This window comes from Leopardus geoffroyi, chromosome A3, assembly GCF_018350155.1.
Source record: "Leopardus geoffroyi isolate Oge1 chromosome A3, O.geoffroyi_Oge1_pat1.0, whole genome shotgun sequence".
In the NCBI taxonomy this organism is placed as follows: Eukaryota; Metazoa; Chordata; class Mammalia; order Carnivora; family Felidae; genus Leopardus; species Leopardus geoffroyi.
In genome coordinates, this window is record NC_059336.1 from 69,025,494 (window position 1) to 69,043,211 (window position 17,718).

The window sequence follows — 17,718 nt, forward strand, 5'->3', positions numbered from 1 at the left end:
AAAGGCACATGTTTAAGGGGAAGTACAGAGGCCACCACTGGGGGACTGAGGGACTGTTATCTTCACCAGGAATCTAGGTACTATGTGGGAAGGGACACTGGCCACAGAAAAACTCATCATGTACCTGGAGGACAGAAAGCACCAAATAGAACAAGCTACTACCTCAAATGGCACCACGTGGAATTAAAAAGGCGATGGACAATCAAACCCTGTGTGACTTCGGTCAAGTGAAAACTAATTGAAGAACACATACATTCTCCCTCATCTCTGGGGCAAGCCATAGGATCATGGCATTTACTGAAACCTGTTCTTCAATCACCTTATACTCTGTAAACTATGTGTCTATAGCTCAATCATCTGCAGGCTTCATACACTTTTACATGGTCATTGTGCCCATAAGGCTTTATTAGAACGCTTGAAAGTGTCAAGTATCATTGTGACTACCATTCTCCTGGCCCTTTATGATCTGCCCACAGCTACCGACTCAAACTTCTCTTCCATTTCTCTCAAAGGAATTTGCAGTCATAATTTTATTATGGCAATAAATAACATTGGCCAGTTCCCACAGGCCAATAAAGTTCTACCTACATGGCTGGCTCATAGGATCTTTTTCATCATGCCTCGCTGAATACTACTTATTCCTCAAAATTAGCTTGATGCGCCATCTTTTGTGAAGTTTTCTAAGAATATTCACTCTTTCTGTCAACTAATATATAGTGAAGTATAGTTATGTTCCAAGGACTTTACTAGGCCCTGGGAGTATAGATAGATAACCAAACACACTTGACATCTGCCCTCATGGGCCTTGATATATAATGAAGGAAAGAGACATGCAACAAAAAATTATGAAGTTAAAGTTGATACAACAGTTGGAGCCAGCATGTATGATGAAAGAAAATGGTAGCTACACGCAGGAGTAGAACAGGGGTTTCTGATTTAGACTGGGGAGCTAAAAAGACCTTTCTGAGTTTGTGACATTTTGGGTGAGACAGGGAAAAGGAATGGAGAGTAGTCAAGTGAAAAGTGGCCAGCAGAGTCTTCTAATCAGAAGGAATGAGAAGTAATGACTTAGAGGAAAGAAAAAGTTTACTTTTCAGAAACTAAACAAAAGCCTGAGTGGGTGTTGCATAGTAGATGTTGTGGGAGAGTGAAAAGAAATTAGAAGATGGATATAAAACTTAACACACAGATCAGAGGCCATGCAAAGGAGTCATACATGATAAGATCAGCATATCTGGATTCATAAATAATAACGCTTTTATGGGAAAAAAAAGGTGTCACTAACAGTGAAAATGCAAATGAAAAGGAGAAGAGAAATATTTGTAGTACATATGACAGACCAAGAGTCAATACCTCTAAAATACAAAGAGCACATATGAAGTAATATGGAAAAAGTAAAACAAACAATCCACTGGAAGAATGGACAAAAATGTGCACAGGCAAGTGAAGAAAAGAAGATCTGAATGGGTGATTAAATGTAAAACAAGATGCTCAACTTACAATGGAAGTCAAAATAAAATTAGGAGGTTTTTTTTTTTTTTCCCAACAAACTTACAGGAATAAAGAAGAAAGAAATGGTGACCTGGTAAGCATATTTATTTGGGAAATGGGCAATTTTGCTGGTGAGAATATGAAGTTTTCAGTCATTTTTAGGAAGTAATCTAATAACATCTATTAACATTTTAAAAAAGATTAAATTGCAGCTGGAGGATGGGTACATGTGAGTTCATTATACAATTCCCTCTAACATTATATGCTTGAAATTTACAATAGTAAAAGATAAAAAAAAAACCGAAATATTTAAATCATGCAACCCCAGTTTGGGGAATAGAGTCTACATAATTAAATACACCAGCACATAAATATATAAATATAGGATGTTTGTTATAATGTTATGAGAGGAAAAGAAACAAAGGGAAAAACTTAAGAGATTAATGACAAGGTTATGGTTGAATAAATTATGGAACACCCGTAGTCTAGAATTTTAATAAAGTTGAAAATAGGAGTTAGAGTTAAATATGTTGACCTGAAAGATGTACATAACATGTCAATAAAGGAGAAAAGCAAGTTTAATTCATATAGTGTGCATCCATTTCTATAAAGCAAGAGAGAAAAACAACTCTTTTTATGTATTTAATAGGAACATGGTGAAAGGTATATGAAAGATTCACGCCAAGTTGTTATTATCTGTTCATGTATGGAGGTAGGGGGGAAAAGGGGAAAATAAAATCAAGTAGAATTAAAATCACATAATTAAAATTCTTTAACAAGTATTTACTGAGTAACAACAATTTACCAGGTACCATGTAAGATGTTGAGGATATCAAGGTACTCAAGAGTATTAGAAACACAATGGAAAATGTGATAAAATAAGACAATTTTAAATTTAAAAATGCAATAAAAGAAGAAGACACAAAAAATGGTACTAAGAGAGAGAGAAATGAGGCTTTAGACAGGGACATCAGGAAAAGTTTCTTGGAGTGGAAGGTATTTGAAATGAGACTCAAAGGAAAAGAAGGATCCAGGTTTCTAGATTAGACTCTGGAAAGCCACTAAGGATTAAGAAGGAAAACGTTGAGACAGAATGGCCTGAAGCTGCAGGAACAGAATCAAGAAGACTGCATGGGAGGATTTGCAGGAAATCTAACTTAATCCCCGTCTTCCCTTAACTGTATTTTACATCATCCATTTTAGTATGGGGCCCACGCTATTGTGAAAGTTTACTTAAGTTTTTCATTTCTGTTGGGTGGATTTTTTGCTTCCAGTCTATATTGCAAGTCCTTTTATAGTTACCTGTAACTCTATTTGTTTTTTCTACCACTTCCCTCACCTTCTAACATCAAACGAAGATTGTGCACACAAGCTACAAGATGTATGTTTTCTGACTGATTAGAAGATGAGATTTTTGTAAGTTCATAAATTTTCAGGAGTAGACTGGGGTGAATTTAACCATTAAGAAAATGTGAGAGACCTCTGATTTCAAAGTTATAAGTAAAGGTAATAAACAGGGAGGCAAGACACTGGTAGTGACATTGCATTTCATCATAAATATGGTTTCCTCAACACTTCCCTAACTCCCAGCTTCTATAATGTCTTCAGTAAAAGAGGGACTTATGATATTTATTTAATTAAACCAGAAATCACTTCCCCTGTGCTTATGCAGATTAGGATCAATTTATATCAATGCAAGTTATCATATCTGCATTTATTTTCCTATGCCTTCAAGTAATAAGCCACTTAATTCCAATGACTAAATCACTAAGTTATTTAAAGTCAACCAAGTTAGCAGTCTCCATTTTGATTCATTTGGGTGCTTTATTTACATCAACATCATCTGACACCCATAGCACTACAAATAGTTGAGAGCTAATTTGGAGCTCTTTTCTCAAAATAAGCAGAATAGTTGCAGAAGTTTCTAGAGTACTTTTTAAGACTGTTACTATTGCAAAGTAAGTTGAAAAGAGGCCCATCAGCCAGGTCAAACTTTCCATATTTGTGAAGCAAAAAAAAAAAAAAGCCATACAGAAAATAATTGAGAAAATGAGTTTCAAAGCTAGGGAGCCTGGAGAGTTTGTGTTTTTCATCAAAATGTATTACATTTCATAAATGCAAGAAGAGCTATATTTTGAAATGTAGATTGTTCTCTCCATTACTGATTTTTACTCCACTATACTCTTCAATAGCAAAATAGTTTCTTTTCTGGTTGCTCAATGACTAAAACACCCAGAAATTGCTTTTCATTTTTTTTTAAGTTTATTTATTTATTTTGAAAGAGGAGAGAGTGCCAGGACAGGAAGGGTAGAGAGAGGGAGAAAGAGAATCTCAAGCAGTCTCCATGCTGTCAGTGCAGAGCCCAATGTGGGGCTGGGTCCCATGAACCGTGAGATCATGACCTGAGCCCAAACCAAGAGTTGAACACTCACCCTCCTGAGCCACCCCGGTGCCCCCAGAAATCACCTTCCTTAAGATGCATTTCACTGTTTTACATACATAAAGTTGAACAACCAATTTTTACCAAAACCCAGAGGATTCATTCCAAAGAATTCTCAGGCCTGGAACTAGGAATTTGGTGGGAACCTGGTTTAGAGGAAGACAAAGATGGCACCATGATTATAACTAGAGTAGTGAGGAATGTGCATGTGTGTACACACGTACGTGGCTGTGTTATTGTTACAATTTTACAAATTGTTAAGAGACCTTTCGTAATTTGTTATCCACTGCTAACATTGTTTTTATCAGAAACATAATGGTTATATGTTGTTTACCTCCATGAGAATCAGATTTGGTAGAACAATAAACGTGAAAGTGCTCAGAGAAGGATAAGGTTCTGTATAAATGACAATGACAGTCTGGTTATTTTCCGTGTCTTCCACACAAAAGGTATGGAATCAGCAGCTTTCCCAACAATGACACAGTTCTGCAGTATGTACTGCATGCCATGGCTCAATCAGTTGTGATGGCGACCACCTCGTATATTATCTTCTCAGGAGTCACTGCATTCAGGGACTTCCCTAACATGAATGGAGGCCCTGTACATTCAAGTGACAAAAAGATCCCTTAATTTGCAAGGCATGTTGATTCAGGCTATTAATTGTCATGCTGAATGTAGAGCTTGTTTCTGTTTATCTGAGAAACATTCCATCTTTACAGATCAGTGCTTGCTGGCTCCCATGGTTGGAGTGAATTAAATTTCTCCCTCTTTCAAAATTTTATTATACTTTATATTTTTAGGTATCATTAAATCGATCACCCGAGACCACTCTTCAGTAATCACTGACAGCAAGGCCTATTATCTTAGAAATAATAGATCTTCTGATGAGGTTTTAGGTTTCTTTCTAAAACTGTTAGGCCAATTCTTTGTTCCTCCTTCCTTCTTCCCTGCTCTGGAATTCTGTGGTGTACTCTGAATGAAATACAGCGTATGGTCTCTACTGCAGATCTGTATGCTGGGTGCTAGGTGCACTCCTCCTCAACCAGGGTTCCTGCACACCATCTGTATAAGTCCAGGGCATTTTGGGAAATGGGGCAATATGTAGTTTTCTTCATTTAAAACTGTGTCTGCTCACTTTGGGTGATCATCTTGATACTACTGTCAGAAAGCTATTGCCGTCTTTTGTTGGAAAACATCTCATTCTTTCTGGTGAAAGTACAAGAGCTAAGGTGAAGAATTAGCCAGGTTTTCCACTGAGTCCACCAGAAGAAAGCATGTCAAGCCATCCACCATGGGGGCGAGTCTGTGGCGCTTATGGCTGGTTAAGTCATGTAGCCCAGTCTTCCTGAATGTCTTAGGAGGAAGAGCAGGCCGATTAAAAGAACAGGCAGGAAGGTTAATCATTCCTTCTTTCAAGAGCTCTGCATTGTTTTCCTCCAAAAATAAAAATAACACTTGATATGTGCCCTTTTCCCATCCTCACAACCTAAATTTATCCAACAGAAGCACTGCTCTTGTCTTGTTAGTTTCAGAGTGGCTACTGAGAAAAGTTTTATGTAAATAGAATTCAGAAACACTTTTAAAAACTTTCTAGGTACTAAAGTATCAATTACTAACATTTCTCCTTCTTGCCACGGGGAATAGGTGTATCTCCATTTATAGTATGGTACACTCCTCAGTCAATTTGCCAGTACTACTAATAAAAGCTAATTTACATGATCAAAAGTTCTTTGTGTTGGATCCAATGCTAAGTGCTTTACATGCATTGTCTCTTTTATCAGCACAACAATATTGCAGGTATTTAACCTTATTCATGCCATTTTGCAGATGCAAAAAGTCAAGTCCACAGAGGTTCAGTGCTTTGCTTCTGATTATACAGCGAGTGGCTAAACTCAGACACTCCAAAGTTTGCTCAAGGAAATGTAAGATTTTAGTGTGCTTATAGATGTGACAACGTTGGTACTTCTCTTTCTACTAATTTTCTTCATTTATTTGATGGCCTCTGTCTGTATTGACATCTTTAATACATGCATTTTTTAACCTGGAAAATTAATAAAATGTTCTTGTCTTTCCTATTTTATTACCAAAGCCAGGATTCTTATAATCCTGAGATCGGGTAAGGAGTTAATAATGATGATGGTGATTTAATCAACAAAGTCAGATGACAAGAGGTGAGACCTACAGACTGCAGCCTAAGGTAGCATTTGCTGCTCCTTGGAGCCCATGAACCAACAGAGAAAGCATATTATGAATCTTCATGGAGACAGCATTTCCTGTAGGGTACTATTCAGAATATGCTGAGTTACCTCTGACATTATTTGAGGGAAGGTAGTTAATAAAATATCAAGAAAACTCCACAGGAAACCAATTTCATTACTAAACGGGTATTTGATATACATCACAAGAATCCTCCCAGATTTCATATTTCCATAAGAGATGGATTTACGCTATATTTTTCTAAACGTTTGCCACATTTCTTCCTTCAGGGTTGGTGACTATTTTTAAAATGACAACACATCTCATTGTCTCTTTCCAAAGCTCAAGGGGACATGTCACACTTTAGAAAGGCTCTCATGGTATTTTAGCATTTTCTAATAAGGACTTGTGATATGAAAGTTTATTAATGTTTTAAGGTTGGATACATGCAGATTGCCTAAAAATCTATTGTATACTCATTATCGAATAGATTTTTGTTACTTAATATAGGAAGCTCTGTATTAGCAGCCATGCACTTTTTGTAGACTTTCAAATAAATGCTTTAATATAACACAGTAAACTCACTCATCTGTTAACTAAGAATTATAAGCAGCCAATCATATGTTAGTTAAGGCTTTGGACTAGAGCCCACTCCCTGTAACATCGAAAGGGACTGTGGCTCATTTTTGACTCACATCAAATCTGTATGTCTTATGAGGACGTTACTACAAGATGGAATGATGTATCCACTGGCATCAAACCAATGCTAGTAGAAACAGGCCCTCCACTCACCAATATACCATAATAAGGTATATTATTTGTTATACATTTAAAATGTAGACAGGCATTTTGCTAATCATTGGGTATGCATCATCCTCTTTCAATCTTGTAACAACTCTATTCTGCCCATTTTGCAGACTAGAAAATTGAACCTCAAAGAGACTAAGTAACTTCCCCAAGATCAGGAAGGGCTGCAACTTAAGCTGGTTCTGACTCCAATGTTACAGCCAGAACTAATATTAACTCCCTGTTGTGTATCACAGTTCTTACAAAATGCTCTTAAGGGCTTTTCTAATGTGTGGCAATAATCTATTCTATTTTGCTGTTTTTTAAAAAAAATTCCAAAATCACAGATAGGTCCAAATAGTTTACACTGAATGTAAATTGTAGTGTTCTGAAAACCAAGAAATAAAAACCACCTTTTGTTTATTATTTTGTGTCCTACTGATTTCCTGCAAAATTAGTTTGCTGAATAACACTGATTTCCTGGAAAGATGGAATCCTCTGACCAAGACCTTAATACTCCCCACAGCTTGATCAAACTTTAGATGGGCTTCTTCCTGCCTCTAGGCCCTTGGCCTCCCTTTCTTTTGAGCATTTACTTTAGAAAACTTGTAATTTCAAATTTCTTCTCTGACTTTTTGATATATAAATATTTTTAAAAGCCTCTTGCTAGTGTCACAACCCAGGATTCTTTTTCTCAAGAACCTGAGAGCTGTCCCTTTGAAATATAATCTTCAACAATGATAGCTCCCAATCTCCCAATTTCTGTGGGAGGGTAGTAGCCTACCTTGGAAAGGGAGAGGGCCTTGCTCCAAGTTGTAACTAAACCTCCAACCAGGAAGATATTTCAAGGAGGTTTACTTTTTCTTTGGGTGAAGCCAATCAGCAAGCCACAGGTAGTCTATGATCCCTCCACAGATCCCTCCAGTCTTCTTTTTTTCAGTTGAGTTGAGTTTGAAGTGAGCTCAGTTTGAGTTCTGGCCTCCATGTATTACAATAATCTTGAATCTTCCTTGACTATTTAACTTTGTCTAATATATTTTTTGTTTTGACATTACTGCTCTCAGAAATAGGGGGAAAGTGCAAATGATGTCTAATGACTTTCCTGTATTTTAACCATGCAGCATTCATTGTTATTCTGGTTTTCTGAAGAATTAAACTTACATGGGGAAAAAACGGTGACTACACTAGAATGTCACACGCCAAAAGCCTCGTAGTCCCTCAGTGCCCCAAATCCACGTGCCTGCTCTGCTCCTGTATGACTTGCAGGGCCCCGATTCTGTGTGATTGGTGCTGACTGTGGCCTGGTGCTCAGGAGATACTCTAGATGTTTCCAAAAATGAAGTCCTAATTATTGCTGTTTTTCTGGCGACAGCTCAAAATTTACATTTTAACAGCAATGTATTGGCTATTATGGCTAATTAAACTTGCTTTTGAATAATTACATAATATATATACAAAATTTAAATGTAGCACAAAATTATCTTCTAATCAGGCTCTAAAAATGTGATCTAATAAGCGATATATTCCTTTAATTGATTGTGATTCCTTATTTAATGAAAAGATGCACCTTGTTCAGTATACATATCTTTTTTCCTAATGTGGTTAATGAGATCACTTCAATAGAAATCCTTTGATCTTTTCTCAAAATAGCACACTGGAAAACCACTCAAAATTGCATGCTAATTGTAGTAAATTTAACCTAATGAATAGTAATACATGTAAAGGACCTTTTGCTATTAAATTTAAATTTATGCCAGCCATAGAATTATTTAAATGAACATTTAAAAAAATTAATTCTATATTTGTGAGGTACCTGAATTTTAGAACAATCTTCTGCATCCCAAGAAGTTAAAAGCCTACCTTTTCTAAATTAGCTTAGTAGCTCTCTCATGTTAACAAAAAGTAACTTAATCTCTCTGAATCTCCCTCACCATGAAAATACTGCAGAGTTTTGTCTAATAATGAAATATAATAATGTTTATGAAATACTAAGAACAATGAAGAATAGAGAATGAATCTCCAAATGAAAACAAGTTATTACTGTTATCTATCAATACTCATATAACCTGAACCCCAATCAGTGCGATCCAACCGATGAGCAATCAACGGGTATCCTTTGAGGGGCTATAGTGATCACCTTATCCCCATTAGTTTAGCTAATGCTTAAGACATTGCCACAAAAATGATGATCTTCTTCTTTCATAACTACCCAGATTTTTTTTATTATTCAGTAAGCTTTTCTTTTTCTCATTTGACAAAAGTTTTATTTGAAAGTGGCCCATTACCCTATTAGCTCCTTCCCACCCACACACACATACATAATGAGCATAGACAAATCATTCTTAGCATTATAAATCTAAGAGGAAATTGTCCTTCCTAAGCAAGACTCCCAGGAAACAGGAAGCTGGTCCTGTTTCCTCTGTAACAAAAGACCATTTATTTATTCATTAGGAAGTTCCCACACCAAAGAGCATCATTCTCTTCATTTATAGTCTTAAATTATCAGGATAAAAACCATCTCTTCCAGGGTCGCCCAGAAGGGTGCTCAGTCAGTTGAGTGTCTGACTCGATCTCACAGTTCCTGGGTTTGAACCCTCTTGTCAAGTGCTCGCTGACAGCACAGAACCTTCTTGGGATTCTGTCTCTCCCTCTCTGCCCCACCCTGCTCTCTATTTCTCTCAAAAATAAATAAACTTAAAAAAATCACCTCTTCTGATTTCTTCAGGAGTTTTGAGAAAGGGTTCTGTTTAGAAGAGGGGCTCAAAACTAAGATGTATGGACACGTTTAAGGGCCATTTTGGAATGTAAGTAGTTTGCAGGGTTGCCATTTTGTCAGCCTACTAAGTGAATCACAAATATAAGACTTCAAAGAAATCTATTTCACAGAGCCTTATGTTCATGTGAAAAAAGAGAAGTCTTGCAAAATATGTATATTTACATAATACAAACAGTAATAACAGCAAACACTCATAGCATGTATTATGAACAAGACACTGCTCTACAACATGCTTTCAACATATTAATTTATTTAATCTAACAACACTATCTGCAGTTTGAGGGAAAGGCACAGAGGTTGCCAGTCTTTTTGAGAAGAAGTATGAAGAAAGACTCATCCACTTGTCATGTGTCCAGGCAGCTGAAACCAGGCATTTTAGGGCAATGGTGGCCTGTGACCTAGTTATCACTGGCTGCTTTAGATTTCCACCTGTCGTTCTAAAAGTTGAGCTTCAATCAGACCTAAATTGTATAGCTACGCTCTCATTTTCTAAAATACTAAGTTTATACCAATGTGAAGTTGTCACCCAATGCTAACCATGCAGGACGGTGTGGCTGGAATCAAGCATCACTGAGTTCCATGTGTTCTCACCCAGGGGGTTGCTCCCAATCCAGTTTCAACATGTACAGTTCCCACCAGGAGGCCTGAGTGGTTTCATCAGTTGCCCACCAATTTTCAGCCAGGAAAAGTAACAGCATTATGTAATAGGGAAAAAAATAGCTTGAATATTCTTTTTTTATATAACTAAATTGGGAAAATGAAAAGCCACCATTATGCTCTATTTCATGCCAAGCATTGCAGCCGGTGCCTTAAATATATTTGTTTTAATCCTTGCAACAACATGAAAAATAGGCAATATTTTAATGTGAAAGATGAAGAATCCAGCAATCATAAAGAATAACTGACAAAACATCTGGGGAAGAATGAAAGATATCCTTTTGTAGAATGGGACTAAAGGTATGAACTTTCTGTTTTTGTTCCCAGAGCTAAACAGAACAGTGGATGGCAAAGTAGGACTCAATACTACTTGATCAATGTTGAAATTGATAATCCACCAAGTATACAACTTCCCTCTTCATTAAGTGTTATGAGTAGAACCACATAGTAAGTCAAATTTATCAAACGCTTGATAAAAGGTATAATTTACTTGTGTTGAGGAAGATGCCAGATTTTTCCTGTGTTATTAATAGCCTTAGGAAGGCACGTACATGAGCATAACCCATTTTCACAGAAGAAACCATTTTTTGAAGAGAGGGTAGGTTAGGGTGATAGGGAAACTTCATACGTAAATATTAAGGGAGTAGGAAAGACACTCATGTGAAATACAGAGAAGATTTGGGCAAAACATTTTTAAAAGTAATTATGCATCTTTTTACAAAAATATCTTCTTTCACTTGTTTCAGGATAGAAAAAGTATATAGCAGTTATATCCATTTCTGAATATTAAACTCGGTATATTACCTTCCTTAAAAATCAGTTTCCCAAAATATGACCTACTGATACCTAAAATGATTTCTATCAAGTTATATCTAACAGTATCTAAAGTCTAATAACATCAGCAACTACAATTTTCGTCCATGTTATTTTATGTTGGTATTGATGGTGAAAAGCAAGCAAGAAAAACAAATTTAAGAAAAGCATGACATCAGTACATTGAGAAACAAAGAGGTGCAGGAGGAGCATCCTATAATGAAACAATATTCAGATTAGAAAATGATTTAAAAAAAAAAAAAACACCGCTAGACAAAAAAAAAAAAAAAAAACAGTTGGAAAAAAAATCGTATACTCTAAGGACTTCATAAGAAGCTGTCACACAGAGCCAAGTCTGCCAAAAGAGCAACACTGCATGAATTATTAAAGATGGGTGTGAAAAAAATCATAGGGGATGGGACAGAAAAAGCCAATGATAGAAAAGAGCTCTCACTCACAAAATGTAATATAGGAAGAGAAACCATTCATGAAATACACTATCAAGGAGAGGTGAGATCATAAGAAAAGCCTACAAAGAAAGATGACATTGGAGCAACAGAATGTGAAGTTTAAGCCTTAAGAGAATTGATGAATTGAAAACTTGGGAGTGCAGAAAGAAACAAGGAGGGAGAGGATGGGAAGTTCCAGCAGGCTTGGTGCGAGAGTACCAAAGGAGCTGTCATCACATACAGTCAGCAGCTGCTGTGCCTTGTATATTGGACAACACACTGATGCAGCGGAACAAAATTAAAATTCGCACAACAAATCCATGCAGGCAGACAAACACGGTTCCTGCTTCATGGAGCTTACTTTCTTGTGGGGGATGCAAGCTGAACATTAATGAACAAGTAACAGATAAGCAAACAAGATTCCGATAGTGGGAAGTGTGGTGAAGAAAATGGGACAGAAAGATTATTATCTACAGTATGGCTGCTGACAAACTGTTCCTCACTTTCCATCATGCTATAGTATTTAACAAAACAGGCACAAATCAGATAAATAAGAAGGAGAGAGGATGACAAAAGGGTAATCTCTTTTTCTCCTCTCTTCTCCTCCCCACCACCTACTGTCCTGTTGTTTGGACCAGTGTCCCCAGAGAAAGGCGGAGGCAGTAAACTAATCTATAAAGAATGGTTAGTAAGACCTATAAGCAATGGCTAGAAGAACTGGGTCACTTAGCCGTGCTCAAGAGGAAAAAAAGCAACAATTTTAAGTGCAATTAGACTTCTCTTACTGAATTTCCTAGGTACACAGGGTAAGGATGCTATATATATACATAGAGGATGATAGCCTATATTCAGTCAGCAAAAGAAAGATTCAGACCAGAGGAAACCAAGTACAGTAAGTACTGTAATTAGTAAGAATCTATACTGTTTTCAGTACTATGTTAACATAGTGAAAAATAATGCAAAAATCAATTTCTCCCAAGAAAATGCTAATTAGGAGAGCAAAATCAAATATAAACACACACACACACACATACACACACACACACACACACACACACAAATGTACAACCTTGACAATAAATTTCATATATTAAAAAAAAACAAAACAAAACAAAAAACAAATGTACAACCTAACACCAGACTTTGTCTTATGAACAATCCATGCTGGAGGATCTTAGCGAAAACCAGATATAAAACAGAATGTCATAATCGGGCATGTGAAAGTAAGAGAAATACAGAAAGAAGAAATTTAGGGAGGGAGAAGGCAAACAAATGGGGCTGATGTAATGGACAAGAAAGAAACAACTATTTTTTTTAATTTTTAATTTTCATGAACACAGAAAGAGTGAGAATACCAGTGAAAAAGGGGCAGGAATTTGGCAAAGGGACCTAGGATCATATCATAAAGTGACCATATCTGTCCAGACAACCAAAAGGGAATTGTTGTAGAGACCAGTAAACCAGAGGAATGGAATGGATGATCCTCAGAGTTCTAATCACATTCTGGAGGCTGAAATTTTTGATTGGTGGGATACAGGCCAGAGGAAAGAGGATACGAACACATGTCTGTATCTCCTGACCTTCTCCAGCTGAAAGGTGAGAAGCTCCTTGCTGGCCCTCAGTAGGGGCTCCATGTGCTTAGAGTGTGTGGCTACAGGTCAGTGGGTTGTGATAGTCAAAAGGGACACAAGATATGCATCCTGAACCATTTTTTAAATCCAAATACCAAAATGAATAGATTTAATTTAAAGCGATATTCCTCAGAAGAATATAAATTAGTTATTTTATGGTGACATGAAGTTTTCTGGGATTCCATGTGACAGCTACAGAGGTCACGAGTTAACTGAGTGGTTAGTCTCTATCTTACTCGCTTTGTTCAGCTAAACAAGAAAATTATTGAATATGAAGAAACACTGCTTTACAGAGGAAACTAATGGAAATGACCCTGATATTTGGTATTATGAATATCCGAAAGCAAACCCAGCCTATGAATGATTCATTTTCAGAGTTCATAGCCACCACTTAAAGGTACAGAGCTGCTTTGGAAACAGTATTTATGTGTTAGTCAGTCACACCATATCACAAAGAAGGAGGAGAAATTATGCATCAAATAGAGTTAAAATGCCCCAAATTAAATTTAGGGAGACATGGCAAGACTCAAATATTTCTCTGTTCAATGTACCAAGGATTCTACCTGCTGTTTGTTTTACTACTGCCATAATACTCTTACTTCTGAAATTCAGAAATTTATCACTTAAGATAATTTGCTGGCAGAATGAGTGGTGGGGACTTTTTGTCAGTAGAAAGGTCAAATAATTCTCCACAATGCAGGGCAATTTTTAAGCTTTACAATTTTACTACAGGTGACCCAAGGGAAAGCCCATTATACCGTTATACACAAAAATTACATTGTGAGTTAATGGAATGTGAACAGTAAGATACCAGCCTTGTGTGCTGTCCCCCACTGCTTCTTCTGAAATACATAATCTTGGTGGGTTTTGTTTTTAAGATTTGTTTTTCAATAAATGCGGGGAAATTTATCCACGTAAAAAGCAAAACCCCTTATCTCACAATAAGGCATTGTTCAATGGGGTGGACTTCTAGATATAAATGCAAGCCTCTTCTAAGGACCAAAGCATGCAACAAAGATTTAGAGTAAAGCAAAAAAAGTAAGAAAAAAAGTCGACTAACCTAACCCACCTGAGCTCGGCTCACAGGGGTCAATGTCCTCATCGTCGCTGGGACATTCTGCTGAGGCCACAAGGATGTCATCTGTGGTCTGTAAAAGAATCACATTAAGTAGATTAATTTAAAGGGATCTAACAGATGCTCTTATCTTTGTCTCATTGACACATGAAACACATTTGTGTTTTCCTGATAGGTAGAGAAACCCAATTCATTATTTCTCTTTATGACAACACAGAGCCCACATTTTTCAATCTATTTTAGATCTCTCATGAAAGACTTCACATATTTGTAAAAAGTTGATTACAGCATAAGGGCACAGAAGTGGTCGTAGCCAACTTATAGATACCCATCCATTCAACTGCACAGAATAGATGCACACAGTAGCATACAGAGGTTTAAAACAACCTGCCAGAGCAGATGACTGGAAATTTATTACAACCCTGGAGTGCTACAAAGTATGCATCAGTAGGCTTTATGCAGTACTTGTGCTTAGCTTCCTAAAAGCAGAAGAGCTATAACCTTTTATATTCACGACTAGGTAGAATTTGATGAATCTTTGAGATATAGCTTGTCATTATTAGGAAACACAGATTAAGTAGAGAATATATTTCACTGATGTGTTAAAGGGAAGCAAATATCCATTTAAGGAATTGGGGGTGGGGAGATTTCACACTTGATTCTTATTTTTGCAATATTCAGGTAGCAGATGTCATTTCACCATTGTCCTTTTCATTATTGAGGTTTCATGATAAATGAGAAGCGTATAGCAGGATGATATTTTATGGCAAGAAGATGGAGGTGACAGTTTTCTCTGTGACATTCTAGTTGCTTCATTGCACTTACAGCAAAAAAAGATAACCATCACTGTAATAAAAAGCAGAGTATGTAAATCCTAGCAGTTCGTCACATCATCAACACATTTACAAGCACCAAAGGTTGTTCTTTACTGCCACTTACAAGCAGCAGTAAACTCAGAATAGATATTGCATGGAAACTGGGAAGGTTTGCATCAGATTTGGCTAATGCTAAAGTACAGAACTCAATATATATATGACAGAAAATATCTCATTACATTGGCTAAGGATTAAGGGGATTATAATTGTGTAGACAATACTCAGAACACCAACCCTGATGAAATCCTGATTTAAAAATGGAATTACAATAATATACAGAGATCCTATATTAAAGAAAAAAAAAAGAAATGTGGCATGACTTACTTTAATTAAGGGAGCACTTAATATAGTCAGAGATTAAAGTATAAATAAATCAATCTCAGGAAAACTGCGCCACCTTGAAAATGATGAAGATAAAAGATGATACACTTTTGTGACAAGAACTCAGCCTAAAGTTTTTCCAAGTGCAGGGACATTCTGCTGCACATTCAAATAAAGAATTTGTTCAGATGCTAAGGCTTCATGAGGTAACTTTACATAAATACGAGCATTTAAGTACCATTTTGAGATGGTTTCATGTTATTTTGTTCTTAATTCCCCTGAGAGACAGTTAGGAGACTGGAATCATTTATTTTGCTGCTACTATTTTAAAAGAGGGAGTTCAAAATATCAGTTTTCCTGGAACTGGAACTGTTCATGTCAGTTGTAACTACCAGCAATTGGTGTGATGGTCACGCAGGTATTTTTCATTAAAGTGAGCTTCAAAAGGCAGAATCCAGCCTCCTCTTGGCATGAGCACATTTTGCAGGATAACATCCAAACTGACTTGATAATAGCAAGTTATTGGATTATGAGGTCTTGCAGGTCAATTGTTCCAGTTCACCCCAGAGCAGATTATCTGCCTTTTTTTTTTTTTAAAGCCAACCTCAAGTGGAAAGCTACTTTTTTTCTCAACCACAGTAGAAATTCTTTCAAGCTACTTTCAAGGTTACAAAAGAATTTCTCATTTCCTTGAGGAACTTTAACTGTATTCATGAAATCAGTATAGGGTTGTTGTTCTGTTCTTGACAGGGGAAGAGGAGGATGAGAAGGATGAGAATAGATTCTTTTTTTAAAAAAATATATAATTTATTGTCATATGGGTTTACATACAACACCCAGGGCTCATCCCAACAAATGCCCTCATCAATGCCCATCACCCTTTTTCCCCTCTCCCCTAACTCCATTAGCCCTCAGTTTGTTCTCTGTATTTAAGAGTCTCTCATAGTTTGCCTCCCTCCCTCTCTGTAACTATTTTTTCCCCTCCCTTCCCCCATGGCCTTCTGTTACCTTCTCAAGGTAGCCAAATTATGGAAAGAGCCTAAACGTCCATCAACTGATGAATGGATAAAGAAGATGTGGTTTATACATACTATGGAATACTACTTGGCAATGAGAATAGATTCTTTAACCCAGTACTTCGCACCCCAGCAGTGGTATTGCCCCCTTTCTCCTCCTTCACCTGGGGCAGGAGGAGAGACATTTTCAGTTGTCACAACTGGGCAGGGGGGTTGATGGAGGCAGTGTGCTACTACTGGGGTCTGATGAGCAGAGACCTGGGAAGCTGCTAAAGATCCTAAAATGCGCATGACAGCCCTTCCACAACAAAGGATTTTATGAGCCACAAGGTCAGTGGTGCAGAGGTGGAGAAACCCTGCTTTAGAAGTGTAACACTTGTTCTGCGCCTTAATTTTTTGCCTGTGAAAAAAATGGAGAGCCTAAGAGTACCTACTGTTGTAAGGATTAGTCACAAAAACAGGACCGCACTGCAAATGCTTATAAAGCTGTGATACTATCAACAATTACATTATTGTTATTATTTCAATAAATATAGCACTGATTTCATCTTTTCTAGCACTATATTTTTAAATAATATAATTTTAGACGTTAAGCCGGAAGTTGTATGTGTGAATTATTTCAACTTTTCAGATCTCCTGTTAAGTAGTTATATCAAAATACAGTAGCTATACTGGTACTTGGTTGAACTAAGCTTCCATCTCTCACAGCTAGTTTTACATTCTGAATCAGAAATCAAACATCAAATATAAATAACGAAGGCTGCTTCTCAAAATAAATTCATGGACTAAAAATGTGTGACTCAGTGGACAGTGTTTCATGCAGACTAAATTATTCAGGCCACCCAACTTAAATTTTCTTTAAAAAGTTGACCTATTTTCTACATTCTTCTGGAACAATTCCACAGTAAACAGAAAGTGTGAGAATGTTCTCAGTGTTATCTTTCACAAAACATAGTACCTAAAATAACAAAAAATGTCATAAAATAAATAGTACCGGATAGCCCTCCTTGAGTAGAAAAAAAATTACGGTACAAATATGACCCTATTGTAAAACTGTATTTTAATTTTTAATGTACTTTTCCTGGTATAATGAATATACATCCTTGTTTTCCATGTTTTTTCTCTCAGAAATGGAAAACCAGCAATAGTCTTTTGAATAAAAGATCTCAAATCAATAGATGACTTGGCAGAA

General features: G+C 36.7%; 1 protein-coding gene across 34 annotated transcripts in view; it reads right to left on the bottom strand.

Annotated features, from left to right (window-relative positions):
- The window catches only part of NRXN1 (neurexin 1), a 1,133,918-nt gene that overhangs the window by 11,042 nt on the left and 1,105,158 nt on the right, over window positions 1-17,718 (bottom strand). For 23 of the 34 annotated variants that reach the window (XM_045446002.1, XM_045446007.1, XM_045446012.1 and 20 more), the window contains one exon: window positions 14,300-14,387. In XM_045446002.1, the coding sequence (XP_045301958.1) occupies window positions 14,300-14,387 (88 nt within the window). The remainder of the gene's footprint in view (window positions 1-14,299; window positions 14,388-17,718) is intronic. The other 11 variants (XM_045446003.1, XM_045446025.1, XM_045446024.1 and 8 more) reach the window with 1 other exon arrangement.